At 60.9% G+C, this 14,081-nt stretch overlaps 2 protein-coding genes and 1 long non-coding RNA gene across 20 annotated transcripts; 2 read left to right on the forward strand and 1 right to left on the reverse strand.

Annotated features, from left to right (window-relative positions):
- The first annotated feature begins 1,109 nt into the window (after positions 1-1,109).
- LOC138440660 (GTPase HRas-like) lies at positions 1,110-1,964 on the forward strand. The gene is made up of 4 exons (XM_069590307.1): positions 1,110-1,214; positions 1,297-1,523; positions 1,626-1,684; positions 1,879-1,964. The coding sequence occupies exons 1-4, from the start codon at positions 1,110-1,112 to the stop codon at positions 1,962-1,964; spliced, it is 477 nt and encodes a 158-aa protein (XP_069446408.1).
- Positions 1,965-2,777: 813 nt separating this feature from the next.
- On the reverse strand, positions 2,778-7,746 carry LOC138440182 (USP6 N-terminal-like protein). 17 transcript variants are annotated; one of them, XR_011256957.1, is made up of 6 exons: positions 7,633-7,694; positions 5,976-6,096; positions 5,251-5,342; positions 4,962-5,015; positions 3,995-4,147; positions 2,778-3,664 (listed from the first exon to the last, which is right to left on the reverse strand). XR_011256957.1 is itself a non-coding variant. In XM_069589251.1 (6 exons), exons 2-6 carry the CDS (start codon positions 6,001-6,003, stop codon positions 3,646-3,648), a joined length of 330 nt encoding a protein of 109 aa, XP_069445352.1. In that variant the 5' UTR covers positions 6,004-6,096; positions 7,633-7,694; the 3' UTR covers positions 2,778-3,645. The 17 variants fall into 17 exon arrangements, 9 of the variants coding, with proteins under 9 accessions (XP_069445352.1, XP_069445350.1, XP_069445351.1 ...); XR_011256958.1 differs by having other exon boundaries at positions 2,778-3,686; XM_069589251.1 differs by having other exon boundaries at positions 4,016-4,147; positions 4,962-5,020.
- On the forward strand, positions 7,736-13,032 carry LOC138440183 (uncharacterized). Of its 2 annotated transcripts, none has more exons than XR_011256960.1 (3): positions 7,736-7,935; positions 9,057-9,130; positions 11,060-13,032. It is a non-coding gene; the product is annotated as an uncharacterized lncRNA (long non-coding RNA). The 2 variants fall into 2 exon arrangements; XR_011256961.1 differs by having other exon boundaries at positions 7,749-8,038.
- The last annotated feature ends 1,049 nt before the right edge of the window (positions 13,033-14,081 follow it).

Genomic DNA, 14,081 nt, shown 5'->3' on the forward strand with positions numbered 1-14,081 from the left:
TGAACACTTTCCAAATGCACCAACGTGCCCAGGGGTGGGAGCGGGGGAGGGGGGGGCCTGGAGCCGGTTGTCGGCTGTCAATCCTGTCCAGACACACTGCTGTGCCTGCCACTGTGGCAAGGTCTGTTCTCCAGAGGATGCTGATAACCTTGGGCCCACAGTGCCTCCAGTTTCAGTTCTTTGCCTCCCCAGCAGCTTCTAATTCAAGTGCATGCTTGGGGGAATGTTCTCAACTGTCAGCCCTGCCTTTGAGGGGCTGGCTCTTCTCATTAAGTGTAGCTGGAGGTAGGACTCCCCTCACACCTCTGGGCTGGAGGTGCTGCAGGTGAGCGGCTGGGTCACCATTCATTTTTTCCCCTCATTTTGTTAAAAAATATTTTGTTGAGTTCTGCCCCTAGGCCACAGAAGCGGAGCCCAGAACCAAGGTCACCTCCGAAACTAACTGAGCCCCTTTGTAACCCTTGCCAAAAGCCCCCTGATCATCACGAACAAGCTTCCTGACTCCCAGTTAGACAAAGAGGCCCACTCTAATAAACACCCTACAGTGCCCCAACCAATCACCTAATGCCAACCTTCCATAGCAATTTTGTCCTGAGGCTATAAAAATTGGCTGTTAACGCATGAAAACTCTTGAGTCTCCCTGCTCTGTCAGGAGTTTGGCCTGCTGCGCCCTCTTCAGCTCTGCTCTTGGTTCTTAATCAACACCCTCCCTTATGAAATGCTCTGCACCTGGAAACTTTTCCAACCCATGCTCAGACTGCCTCAACGTATTTATTTCTTTGGCTGCGTTGAGTCTCAGCTGCAGCATGTTGCGTCTTCATCGCATTATGTTGGATCTTCCCTCGAGGCTTATCGGCTCAGTAGTTGTGGCGTGGGGCTTAGTTTCTCCAGAGCAAACCCTTGTCCCCTGCGTTGCAAGGCAGATTCTTAACCACTAGACCACCAGGGAAGCCCCTGGGCCGCCATTCTTGCTGCTATGCCTGGTTCAGAAGACAGGCCTGGGCCGAGCAGCCTGCCCCAGGAGCTCAGCGGGCGTGCGAGAAGGGTTTCCTCGGTCAGTGGGACAGGAAGCCCCTGCAGTGCCTGGTGTTGGGGCCCCTTGAGGAGTGATGACGGGGGATAAGCTCGTGGTGGTGGGCGCCATGGTGAGGAAGAGCGCCCTGACCATCCAGCTCATCGAGAACCACCCTGTGGACGACAATGCCGCCATGCAGGTGAGCCGACTTTTGTCCACAGCCTGGCTCCTGACAGGGGCTTGTCCTCCACTCGCTCTGCAGGAGGGGTCCCCTTGTCTAGGTCCTGGGGGCACAAGAGGAGCGAGGGAAGGTCCCCTCCTACGAAGGCTGGCTGCCTCTAAGCTCCTACTGGAAGCAAGTGGTCACTGATGGGGAGACCTGCCTACTGGACACAGCAGGCCAGGAGAGTCAGCGTCATGGAGACCAGTACATGAGCACCAGGGAGGGCTTTCCCCTGGGTGCTTGCATCAGCGATACTGAGTCCTTCAAGGGCATCCACCAGCCCTGGCGAGCTGACCACTGGCCTTCAGGGGCTTCCTGTCCTCTCTGTGGCCCCAAGTGCAGCCCAGCCCACAGGCTGCCCACTGGATCACGCCTTCCCCCTTGTAGGGAGCAGATCAAGTGGGTGAAGGCCTCAGATGGCATACCTGTGGTGCTGGTGGGAACAAGTGTGACCTGGTCATGGTTCCGTGGAGTCTCAGCAGGCCAGAACCTCACCCAAAACTGCAGTGTTCCCTGCAGTGATGTGTTGGCCCAGATGCACCAGGTGGAAGCCCCCCTCCCTGCCCCCCATCCAGCCAGGGCCCTGTGCCACCCCCACTACCTGGGAACAGCACTCAGGGCCCCTTCTCCCTCCATCCAGGGCAGCTGCTCGACCTCTGGCTCCAGCTAAGGGAACCCCTGGAACCCACTGCGATTCCCGTGAACCAGCAGCCCCTCAAGCTGTGAGTCTCCCCAGGAGGCAGGGGCAGCGAGGGAGTCCAGGACCTTGGTCTGGGCTGGCACAGCTCCCGGGGGAGGTGGAGGTCCCCAGAGAGAGCTGCCCTGAGCCAAGCAGGAGCGGTGACCCTTTGGCCCTGGCCCATGTGCCCGCAGAGTGCCCCAAGGTCCCGGTCAGCTCTGACCCCACAGTGGGCAGTGGGAGGGCTGCTGAGGACATGTATTCCAGTAGGGTGCCCCTGGAGCCCGATACAAGCAGGACCCAGCTCCCCATTTGTGGGGTGAATGGGGAAGGATCTGGGATTCTGCTTGAGGCGGAGACAGTGTTCCCCTTGAGCCGGTGCCCTCTTCCACTGGTGCGTGAGATCCGGCAGCACGCCACCCGAGGAGGGGGCCCTAGGCTGCCTGAGCTCAGGTGCTGCTCCTGACAGGTGTGGAGGGGGCACGGAGGTGTCCAGTGTGATGTGGGAGGGGGTGTGTGAGGTGGGTGTGGGGAGGAGGAGGCAGGGAAGAAAGGAAGTGCCACTGGAGCCTGGCCAGCCCAGGTTGGTGGACAGAGTGACTGAACTGATGCTCCCTGCCCGCCAGCTGTTGCTCTCCTGGAGCCCAGCCCTGGCCCACCGGGCACAGGCTGAGTGGCAGTCAATCATCCGATGGTCTTGATCCTGGGGTTTGGCTGAAGCTCAGAGTCTGCAGTGCCTGTAGCCTCCCACAAGGCAGCTGGGAACCTCAGTTTTGTCCAACTGGTGCCCCCTTTGCCTCTGGGGGCCCTGAGAGCATCCTTCGGAGACGTCTGGGTGCCACAAGAACCAGCCAGTCTAGTACTTAATGCACGAAAATGTATTAACCTTTAACCAGCAAGGGGGGAAACTGAAACCAAAGTCTGCCCGTCCCCTGGAGGGAGACCTTCATAGCGAATGGCTGGGGGGGCAGGGAACCCCGTTGGACCCCAGGTGGGGCTGTATTTGCTGAGATTTAGGGGCCCCAAAAGGCAGTCACTGACTTGGACACAGTGTGTTGCGTCTGCCCAAACAGCGGCACCCTCTGCTCTAGCCCCGCCTCCTTATGCATGTGAGGGTGGAGGTGGCCTGTTGCTCCCAGAGGCTCCTCAGGTCACCAAAGGGACCTTGTGGGGCATGCTCAGGCTGTAGGAGACCACATACAGCTCCGAGAGGGCTCGCCTTGCCTTGAGCCAGCGTTCCTGACTGGCCGGGGCAGCCCCTTTAGTCACAGTCCAGGCTGGGGGGTGCTCACACAGCCTCTGCTCTCCTGGAGCCCAAATTCAGGCCCTTTGGAGTCAGGGACTTGTGCTATATGGGGGTAGGGGTAGGGTCCATCCTCCAAGAAGCTCAGCGTGAAAAAGCAGGGCATGCTGCTGGCTTCTGGGGACCTCGGGGTCCCCGGGAGCCTCGGGGTCCCTGTGCTCACAGTCACCTCATCCTCTGGAGGCCCCTGAACGTCCAGGCTCCCTATGGACACAGAGCTCAGGGGGTCATGCGGTTGTGTGGGGTCTTGACGCAGCTCTTGGGGTGCTGTCCTGGCTCCATCATGGCTGTGCTGGTGCTGGTCACTCATGGGAGGGATGCTGGCTTCAGCTGCCTCAGGGCAGGAGGGGTGTCCTGGGCCCAGTGGCGCCGTCTTCAGCAGACTGGGTGGAGCTGGTTGCCGGGGCCTCGGCGGGGTCACGGAGTCAGGCCTGTCGTGTGGCCCTGGGGGTGGCCCAGGAAGGGACTGAAGGGGAAGGGACCCAGCATTCCGGCTCAAAGCCGAGGTCTGGGGGCCACCTGCCTGGGGCCTCACAGATCACTAGGAAGTTTGGGAGGGAATTGTATCTCTGTGGTCTGCACAAGGTGGGCCCGTGGGGCCAGGCATGGCAGAGGCGCCCCAGCTATGAGAACAGCCCTCTAGGCCGCCAATCTCTGGGCTCTGTGGTGGCTGCCCAGAAGAGCAAATGGCCAGGGGTAAGGGGAAAGCCCGGGACTCGCCCACCCCCTACTGCCTGAGAGGGTGACTCATGGGGAGACCAGGGCTGAGCCTACTTGCGCAGGGGCAGCTCATACTTCATCCTAGGTAGCTCAGCCACGGAGGCCTGCAGCTGCATGCACACTGTGCCGTCCTCCAGGGCCCCGGCCTGGGACAGCACGTCCTGCAGGAATTCCTGCAGCCTTCCAGGGGCAGCGTCAGGAGGTGCTCTAGGGGTGGTGGTGCCATCAGGCCATTGGGGGACCCAAAGGGAAGGCTCACCCCTCACCCTGGGGGTCCTCCCGTGGGGGAGGGGTGGCTGTGTTCCGACGTGCGCCACCCCTGGGGGTCCATCTGTCCTGACAGAGCCCCAGGGAGTGCCCCGGCCAGGGGCACTCACCACAGGGCACCCTGACCGCCTTCATGCGGCTGGCACTCCCTCCTCCGTGGCCTGTGCTCCGCACTCAGGCCCGCTTCCTCCTGTGCACCTTGAGGACGGTGGAGGCCATGGCTGTGAGCAAGTGCCCACCCTCCAGGACGGAGGCATCCCAGAGCCTCAGGGTCAGTGGAAAGGGGGCTCTGTGGGGACCGTGGGCATGGGAGGGGCCGCTAGAGCAGAGGACAGGGGGTCCCAGCACAGGGTTAGAAGCCCCATCTGCCTCTGGTCCCTGCAGTCCCACCATTCGTCAGACAAGGTCCCAGAGCTGCTCATCTGGCTGGACAAAGGTGCTCCCACCAGGCCTCTCAGGGTCCTTAGGGCCTGACAGCACACCAGCTAACCCTCTTGGTGGGGACACCTCAGCAGATCACGATGGTGGCTCGGCTGCACCCCAGGTTGACCCACCCTTCCCGAAGGGAGCCAGGCAGAAACGGCGGGTCCCTGGGACTTCAAGGTGCCCTGGGCCCACCAGGAGGGCTCTGGGCTGCCCTTCGGGGCTCCTCAAGAGGGTCTTGGCATATCTGAGGGTGGGGTTTGTCCCTCCCTGGGCATCAGGAGTGGGGGACAGGGAGGCCTTGGAACCCAGCGTCCCTGGGCAGCCTTACCTGGTTGATGAAGCACTGCATGGACCACGTGGGTGTGTAAATCCCCACAGACATCTGCTCTAAAGCAGGGCAGGGGGTGCTCAGGGCCTGCCTGCTCTGCCGGAAACCTCCCTACTTGAGGGCCCTGTACAGCCACCCTCAGGGGTGGTGGACATGCTGTCCATGGGCCTGCTCAGCCCAAGCTCACCCCTGGCCGCCCCCAGGAGAAGGCGAGTGAAGCCTGCAGGAAGCCAAGTCCCTGCAGTGGCCATGGGACAGCACCTCTGGGTGGGGCAACAGCTGTACTCACCACATGTCCCTTCAACTTGGGGAGGGCTCTGCCAAGAATGTGCCTGTGATGGGCCTGGAATCTTAGCAATGTCAGGAATCCAGGGATGAAGCCTGAGGAGCCCCCAGACCCCCACAAGTCAGAGCCTTGCCCAGAGGGGAGTGGAGTACCACAGGAGCCCCCAGTGGTGACCCCTGCCTGTGGGGCCCTCTTGAGCCCTGGCTGGACATGCTCTTCCCAGGGAGGACAGCCTGTGAGGCCAGGGCAGAGGCCCTGCTCCTGGATGCCCAGCTCAGCTGGTGCCCTGGGCAGAGGGGTGGGGAGGCATCTGGCCCCGGCATGCTGTCCCCACAGCAGGCACAGTGGGGGATGGCAGGCCTGGCATGGAGGGGCAGCGAGTGTGGCCCGCAGGGGAGATGGGGGTGTGTGCCTGGCCATCTCCTGGCCTCTGCAACCAGGCTGGGGGCAGAGGAGGTGGTGTTGCTGCCTGGGCTTCATGTGGCTGTGGGCTTGCGGGGTGCCTGGTGGATGGCAGGCTTGAGGCAGAAGGACCAGCAGCGAAGGAAGGGAGAGTGGTCTGCATGAGGCTGGGACTGAGGGCTGAGGTTCCAGAACCCAAAGGGCAGCGTGGGGAACCAGCGCCCTTTGCTGATGGGGAGCTGTCCTGGGCCAGGGTCCCCACCAGCCCCCCTGCAAAGAGACCCTGGATCCTCAGGCTTGCCCAGCCGTCCTCTGTGGGCACCTACCGCCCATGGTGTGCTTGTCGTCAGTCATCAGCTGCACCAGCCTCCGGAAGGCATCCTCTTAATTCAGGAACATCAGTAGGACGGCTGCAAACTTGTTCATGTCCTAGAAGTAGCCCACCTCCTGCAAGAGCCAGACGTGTGTGGAGGACCCACGTGGAGGCCTCTCTGTCCCCTCCTGACAGTCCCACCTCTGCTCCTGGATGCTCCTGATTCACGACCAGCAGGAAGGTCCCCTGGAATGGGCAGGGCCTGGGCGTGCAGATATTCTCAGAGTCATACATGGAGTAGGCCACCAGCACGTGGAACAGGGCCTGCTGCCTGGGGAAGGGGACCCAGGGGGCATCTTTCACACCGATGCTCTTAGTTTTATATTGTCTGACAGAGCCTCACGACAGAGCAAGTGTGTTTAAGAAATGAGCCCCCAAAGCCAAGGAGTCCTGGGGCCACCCTGCTTTGGGACTGGCAGGGCCCCTCAGTAGAGACATCTCACTGTGAGAGGAGCACGAGGGGTCTAGGGTCACCACTCAGGCAGCACAGCCCACTCCTGCCTTGTTGCTGTCAGCCCTGCTGTGGCCAGACCCCTCTTCTCTCTGGGGTGGGTGCTCTGAAGAGTGTCTCTTGGTCCAGAGTGAGCTTGATCTGCAGGCCGATAGCCTGCAACCTGAATTGGTTGTGGCAGAACCCTCTCTCTTGCCTGCCCATACGTTTTCCCTGGCTGCCAGTGTCTTCAACCCACTCCCAGTTACCTGGGTTGGAACAGCTTGTTCAGAAAGCATGCAGTGTTGGGAGATGTGATCTCTGGGTGCGTATTAGGGGATTACAGTACATGCTTCCGGTGTTGCAACAGGCTCGAGGTCACGTGTAAAAAAAGAATCCCGCTTCTTTTTTTCTTTTTGCCCCACTGCTTGGTTTGTGAGATCTTAGTTCCCTGACAGGGATGCAACCTGGGCCCTCTGCAATTAGAGTGTGGAGTCTAACCACTGAATTGCTAGGGAATTCCCAAGAATTCTTGTTTTTAAAATGCATACTAGCAGCGGTGGGTTGGGGGGTTCCCTGGCTGACCAGGGATTATGAGTCTGTTCTTCCACCTCAGGGGGCATGGGTTTGCTCCTTGGTCAGGGCACTAAGCGCCCACAAGCCACATGCATGGCCAAAAACAAGCATACTGAGAGCCTAGCGATGGGGTGAGGCCAGAGGTCTCGGGTCCTCTGTGAAAGGCATGTGCTGGTCAAGGATGTGGTGAACGCAGGAGATGGGATGGGACTGGGTCCCTAAGTGATGGAATTTGGGGTTCACCAATCTGTTTTTACAAATGATAGAAACTGTAGAAGTAGAAATATGTAAGCAACACCATCGAGAGGGGCGTCATTTGACCGCTCTAACCCGAATTCAGTCGATCTGAACTCCTGTCCAGCCAGGTCTCTGCCGCCTGGAGCCCCTCCCCTCCCGCGGGTGCCCCGCCCCACTCTCCCCGCCCCAACCGCCACCCGCCGCGAGCCCTCCACCTCTGCCCCGGCTCCTAACGTGTGTACTCGCGCCCCCTCGAGGTTCAGCCGGTACTGCCAGGACGGGCGACGGTCGACAACCTGCCACCCCAGCTCCAACCCAGGTCCAGGGCCTCCCCGCCAGGAACCTGGGGGCCCACTTGATTCCGTACCGCTCCCAGAAGAGGTTATTCCTGAAGGTGCGGTTAACGTCTACGTCACGGTGCTTGACGTCAGGACCGCACCGCCGGGCCCGCTCTTTTATGCGCTGTGGGCGGGGCCGAGGGGCGGGGCCAACGTCAGGAGGCCCTGACCCGCTGGACCAACCGCCACAACTGCCGCGACCGGGCGGGCGCTGCGCGGCCCGAGGGACCGGAGCTGTTTTCTGCAGAAACCTCATTCCGCTTGTTTCTAAAGCCAGCGGGGCTCACGAGGGACTCCCCCGTCCAAGGCCCAGAACCCCGACCGTTAACAAGGTACCGTCCAGGCCCTCTGGACCCCTCCTCCGCCTCCCCCAGAGGCCTCCCAGGTGACAGCGCCCGCCAGGCCCTGAGCCTGGTCCCGGGAGGCGGCTCCCAGGTGCGGGGCAGGCGGGGAGGGCGGCTGGGCCTCTGCTTCCTAACACCCTCTGGAGGGTCACTGCCGTTAGGCGGTAACAGGCGGGGCGGGGCGAGAAGGGGGCGGGATGGGGTGGGCGTGGCGAGGAGAGACTCCTGTTCGCTGCCTGTCCGTCTGACAGTCACCTACTCCTCTTTTGGCGCCAGCCCGACTCAGGGGGCTCGGGCTCCCAACACCCTGACTCTAAAAACCGCCCAGGAGGAGCGTGGAGCCCCACAGCCCGACATCTCCACCCCCCACCCTTGGGGGTGGGCCAGCGGTCCCCAGGGGCAGCCCGCCAAGCTCCTGATAGCCTGGCCCGTAGCCCCTGCTCAGGTGGACCGGCCGCACCTGATATTTCCTAATGTTCTCCGCCTTCACCTTCTCCAGGTCCCAGAGCAGAGACCAGGCCTGCCCTCGCACTGGTGGAGGGATGCCCATGGACACCCTTTGGCACATCTATGGGGGAGAGGCAGCCCTGAGACAGATGCAGGCACCACACCGGGGAGTAGACGGAGTGAGAGGCCTGTGGAAGATGCTGCAGAGGGGCAGGGTCTTCCTAGAGCTGGGCCTGATCTTCCCAAACTGGGAGTGGAGAATAGCCCAGGCTGCTCCCTCCCTGTGGGTCCTGGGCTGGGCTGGCTGCCGCCCTGGCATCAGAGTCTCCTGAGCCTTATGGGGCCCAAAGGCTAGCGCCCAGCAGGGTCAGGATACTCTGCTTTATACCTTCTTGCTGCCCTGGTATTTTTGCCAGCTCCTCAGCTTCTTCACCCTCTTGTCGGCTCCCCGGAGGTCCTGGGCTTTTTGCTAGAATATAGGACATGGTGGTGGTGTTCTAGCTGCCAGCTCCCTAGAGTGGCCCAAATGGGTGTGAACTCAAGGGCCCCCAGGACGGGCACAGACCCCTCGCAGACCAAGGACACTTCGACAGCTCTGGGGTGTGGAGCAGCAGGGAACCCCAGCCGCACCCATGACCTCCTCCCTCTTCCTGCTGGTACAGCACGCGTGGAGTCTTAACCCTCACCGACTGAGTGCTGAGGTCGCAGATACTGAAGCCCTGGATGCTGAGACTAGGTGGGTTTTCCTGACTTGAAGGCAAGAGAAACAAGGTGTGAGGTACTGACCCGGCTGGAGGCCCAGAAGGCCCTACCCACCCCCTCAACCCCCAAGTCTCAGTCCAGGAGACTCGAAGGGAGGGCTGATCCCTCCCAGGGTGCTGGCTTCAGGGTGGGCTGAATTCTGGAGATGCTCTAGGGGTGCGGGTGCCATCAGGCCATCAGGGCACCCACAAGGAAGGCTCGGCCCCCACATTGTGGGGGTCCTCCAGTAGGGGGCGATTGTGCTCAACTGTGCGCCACCTCTGGGGGTCCATCTGTCCTGACAGAGCCCCAGGGAGCGCCCCGGTTAGGGGCACTCACCACAGGGCACCCTGACCGCCTTCATGCGGCTGGCACTCCCTCCTCCGTGGCCTGTGCTCCGCACTCAGGCCCGCTTCCTCCTGTGCACCTTGAGGACGGTGGAGGCCATGGCTGTGAGCAAGTGCCCACCCTCCAGGACGGAGGCATCCCAGAGCCTCAGGGTCAGTGGAAAGGGGGCTCTGTGGGGACCGTGGGCATGGGAGGGGCCGCTAGAGCAGAGGACAGGGGGTCCCAGCACAGGGTTAGAAGCCCCATCTGCCTCTGGTCCCTGCAGTCCCACCATTCGTCAGACAAGGTCCCAGAGCTGCTCATCTGGCTGGACAAAGGTGCTCCCACCAGGCCTCTCAGGGTCCTTAGGGCCTGACAGCACACCAGCTAACCCTCTTGGTGGGGACACCTCAGCAGATCACGATGGTGGCTCGGCTGCACCCCAGGTTGACCCACCCTTCCCGAAGGGAGCCAGGCAGAAACGGCGGGTCCCTGGGACGTCAAGGTGCCCTGGGCCCACCAGGAGGGCTCTGGGCTGCCCTTCGGGGCTCCTCAAGAGGGTCTTGGCATATCTGAGGGTGGGGTTTGTCCCTCCCTGGGCATCAGGAGTGGGGGACAGGGAGGCCTTGGAACCCAGCGTCCCTGGGCAGCCTTACCTGGTTGATGAAGCACTGCATGGACCACGTGGGTGTGTAAATCCCCACAGACATCTGCTCTAAAGCAGGGCAGGGGGTGCTCAGGGCCTGCCTGCTCTGCCGGAAACCTCCCTACTTGAGGGCCCTGTACAGCCACCCTCAGGGGTGGTGGACATGCTGTCCATGGGCCTGCTCAGCCCAAGCTCACCCCTGGCCGCCCCCAGGAGAAAGCGAGTGAAGCCTGCAGGAAGCCAAGTCCCTGCAGTGGCCATGGGACAGCACCTCTGGGCGGGGCAACAGCTGTACTCACCACATGTCCCTTCAACTTGGGGAGGGCTCTGCCAAGAATGTGCCTGTGATGGGCCTGGAATCTTAGCAATGTCAGGAATCCAGGGATGAAGCCTGAGGAGCCCCCAGACCCCCACAAGTCAGAGCCTTGCCCAGAGGGGAGTGGAGTACCACAGGAGCCCCCAGTGGTGACCCCTGCCTGTGGGGCCCTCTTGAGCCCTGGCTGGACATGCTCTTCCCAGGGAGGACAGCCTGTGAGGCCAGGGCAGAGGCCCTGCTCCTGGATGCCCAGCTCAGCTGGTGCCCTGGGCAGAGGGGTGGGGAGGCATCTGGCCCCGGCATGCTGTCCCCACAGCAGGCACAGTGGGGGATGGCAGGCCTGGCATGGAGGGGCAGCGAGTGTGGCCCCCAGGGGAGATGGGGGTGTGTGCCTGGCCATCTCCTGGCCTCTGCAACCAGGCTGGGGGCAGAGGAGGTGGTGTTGCTGCCTGGGCTTCACGTGGCTGTGGGCTTGCGGGGTGCCTGGTGGATGGCAGGCTTGAGGCAGAAGGACCAGCAGCGAAGGAAGGGAGAGTGGTCTGCATGAGGCTGGGACTGAGGGCTGAGGTTCCAGAACCCAAAGGGCAGCGTGGGGAACCAGCGTCCTTTGCTGATGGGGAGCTGTCCTGGGCCAGGGTCCCCACCAGCCCCCCTGCAAAGAGACCCTGGATTCTCAGGCTTGCCCAGCCGTCCTCAGCAGGCACCTATTGCGCATGACGTGCTTCTCATCAGTCATCAGCTGGAACAACCTCCAGAAGGTGTCGTCCTCGTTCAGGAACATCAGTAGGACGGCCACGACCTCATTCATGCCCTGGAAGTAGCCCACCTCCTGCAAGAGCCAGATGTGCGTGGAGGACCCCCCGGAGCCCACCTCTGCTCTTGGATTCATCAGCCCATGGCCTGCCATGGCCACCAGCGGTCACTCCTGTTCTTGACACCTTTGGGATGTTTCTTCTCGTGGAAACCCACCCCCAGGATGGGAAAGAGGGGCATCCCAGTGACTCACAGCAAGGAACCTAGCCTGTTGGCGACACTGTACACTGAGAGATCTGTATCCTTACCTGGTTCCCGCATCCTCCTTGTATGGCCCAAAAGCCAGAGGGGGCTGAGAGATGCCAGGAAAGGCAGGGCAGGACAACTCCCCACCCTGCATCCCAGGGGCACAGCACCAGGCCTGCCTCACTCAGTGGGATCTGCCTGGGCCTCACCTCGTACCTGGCTAGGATCATGCCTGGGCCACCTGGTCCCATTTGTGGTGACCCCCACCTGAGCCATACCCACTCATCCTGGGGAGGAGGATGTCCACTCAGGCTTGCTCTGCTCAGCTTTCGCTGTGACTCCTACCTGGAATGTGAGTGCTCTTGCTGCCCATGGTTCCCGCTGGGCTGTACCTGTGCACACATGGCAATGGGTCCCACCTGGGCCTCACCTGCTCCTCCTTGGCTATGATCCCACCAGGGACATCCCTGCTCCTGCTGGCCATGTGGGCTGGCATGGCCCCCCTGGGCCTCACCTGCTGCGTGCTGACTGTGCTCCCCGCCTGAGCTGTACCTGTTCCTACTGGTAACCATCCTTACGTGGCCTTCCATGGTCTACCCAGGGATGACCTCGGCCTGGCCTCCCTTGCTTATTCTTGGCGCTGGTTCCTCCTGGGACATACCTGATTCTGTGGGCTAGGATGCTCGCCTGGGCTGCAGTGATTCCCACTTGGGAAATGTACCTTTTCTGATGGGTGATGATACCAGTTCTACCTGGCTAGGATCCCTGCCGGGTCTCAGCTGCCTGTCCTTGGCTCAGATCCCTGCTTGGGTGCACCTGCTCTTGTCTATGATCCCTGTTGGGGTCTCACCTGCTCATATTTTGTTATAATTTCTTCTCGTTCCAAGGCTAGTAGGGTCTCCAGCTTCTCCATGTTGGATGCTGCAAGACAAAATCCATGTATTCCAGTGCCCTAAAGAGCTTCAGGGACCCAGCAAGTGGAAGTTGGCTCCCTGTTGGCAGCTTCCTGGTCATAGAGGGAGAAATCAGACATTAGTGCCCCCTTAGTGCGTGGGATCCCCTTTGGCAATCATGGCTTGCATCCACACCTAATACTTCCACTTCTAGATTTCAGAATGGGGTAGACCTTTCTCCAAAGTCCACCCAGCTTTAGAAAACAAGGCCAACAGGCTCAGGGGGAGCTTCCCAACCTCATCGGCCATCAGGGAGATGCAAGTCAAGACCACAGGGCACACCACTTCTCACCCATGGAAACTTTATTCCCAATAACAGGATGTGGAGAGACTGCAACTCTCCTGTACTGCAGGCAGGAAATGGTGTCCCTACACTGTGGATCGGTGAACGAAATTGGGCACAAGAGACCATATATTGTATGATTCCATTGATCTGAAGTGTCCAGCATCACCAGGTCCATAGAGACAGAAACTGGATCGGGGGGCCCCAGGGCTGGGGGATGGGCGAGGGGTGGGTATCTGCTGATGGATAAGAGACTTTGACGAGGTGGTGACACGTGGATGGATAAGAGACTTTGACGAGGTGGTGACACGTGGATGCAGTGGTGATGGTAGCAGGAGTCTGTAAAATAAAGACCTCTGAATAGTCTACTTGAGCTAAAGTGGATGATGTGTGAATTTCAGAGAAAGCTCTTTGAGCCGGATTCGCCCCAGGAGCCCTGAAAGGGGCAGTGAGAGACTTCACTTAGATTAAAACACAACCAGGGGCTCTCATGTTCGAGGGCAGCAGTCCTGAGCTTCTGCCCACGGGGCTCTTCCTGGGACCACGCCCCTCTCACTGCCCCCCCACCCCAGGATGGCCCCTCTCGGGAGGCAGAGCAAGGACTGGGGACCAAGGGCCTTAGGAAGAGACGCACGTTCTCATAATGGACCTAACTCACTGATTCTGGCTGGTGAATCGGCTCAGGCAACACACCGGCCGATCAGAAGGGTGTTAGTTTGGGAAAAGAATGACTTAACCTCAGGCAGCCTCTCTGTGCTGCTGAGACCACCCTTCAGTCCACAAGTCTGAACAAGGCCAAGAGGGAAGGGCCTCGGTTCCTGGACTCGCACAGAAAACCATCAAGAACATGGCTGGAGAGCGTAGAGCTGGTGACACATGGAGAGCACGAGGGGCCCTGCACTGCACAGCGTGAGGCCCTGTGTCCCCACCCCCACCCCCCCCAGCCCACAGGCCAAGCAAACTCACGTGGCCAGCTTGCCTGGTCTGGGGCAGGACAGACAGGATGCCTCTGGGATCCAGGACACGAACACAGGCTTGGACCCACCAGGCTCTGGAGATGCCAAAGCTCTGCCCTTCTCCCCTCATCCTTCTCCATCCACACTCCACCCCTGCATCCCCCCACCTCTTCCCCTCAGCTTCCATCACTACTCCATCCTCCCTACCCCTCCATCAGCTGCTATCCAGTCCTCGGCCAGCCCCTCGCTTCACCCTTCCTCCTCCTCCATTCTCCACAACTCCCTCACCCCCAGACCTTCACCTCCCCATCCACCTCAGCCACCCTTCCTCCTCCCACTCCTGTTTCCTGCACTTCCTCCTCTTACTGTCTCACGCCCTCTGTCCCATTCCCGCCTCCTCCCTCTAGATCCATCCTCCTGTACTCTTGCCCTCTGCTTCCATCTTCCATCCATCTCTTCTACCTCC

The sequence above is a fragment of the Ovis canadensis genome, chromosome 5 (genome assembly GCF_042477335.2).
Source record: "Ovis canadensis isolate MfBH-ARS-UI-01 breed Bighorn chromosome 5, ARS-UI_OviCan_v2, whole genome shotgun sequence".
Classification (NCBI taxonomy): Eukaryota; Metazoa; Chordata; class Mammalia; order Artiodactyla; family Bovidae; genus Ovis; species Ovis canadensis.

What these genes read in the sequence shown, in the direction of transcription:
- LOC138440660 (XM_069590307.1), top strand. Translation starts at nt 1,110, where the DNA reads ATGACGGGGGATAAGCTCGTGGTGGTGGGCGCCATGGTGAGGAAGAGC. An exon ending in ACGACAATGCCGCCATGCAG is followed by an intron (nt 1,215 to 1,296) that starts GTGAGCCGACTT and finishes CCCCTTGTCTAG; the next exon opens with GTCCTGGGGGCACAAGAGGA. An exon ending in TGTGGTGCTGGTGGGAACAA is followed by an intron (nt 1,685 to 1,878) that starts GTGTGACCTGGT and finishes CCCTCCATCCAG; the next exon opens with GGCAGCTGCTCGACCTCTGG.
- LOC138440182 (XM_069589245.1), bottom strand. Translation starts at nt 5,727, where the DNA reads ATGAAGCCCAGGCAGCAACACCACCTCCTCTGCCCCCAGCCTGGTTGC. An exon ending in CCAAGTTGAAGGGACATGTG is followed by an intron (nt 3,687 to 5,250) that starts GTGAGTACAGCT and finishes CTTCCCCTTCAG; the next exon opens with TCCCTTCCTGGGCCACCCCC.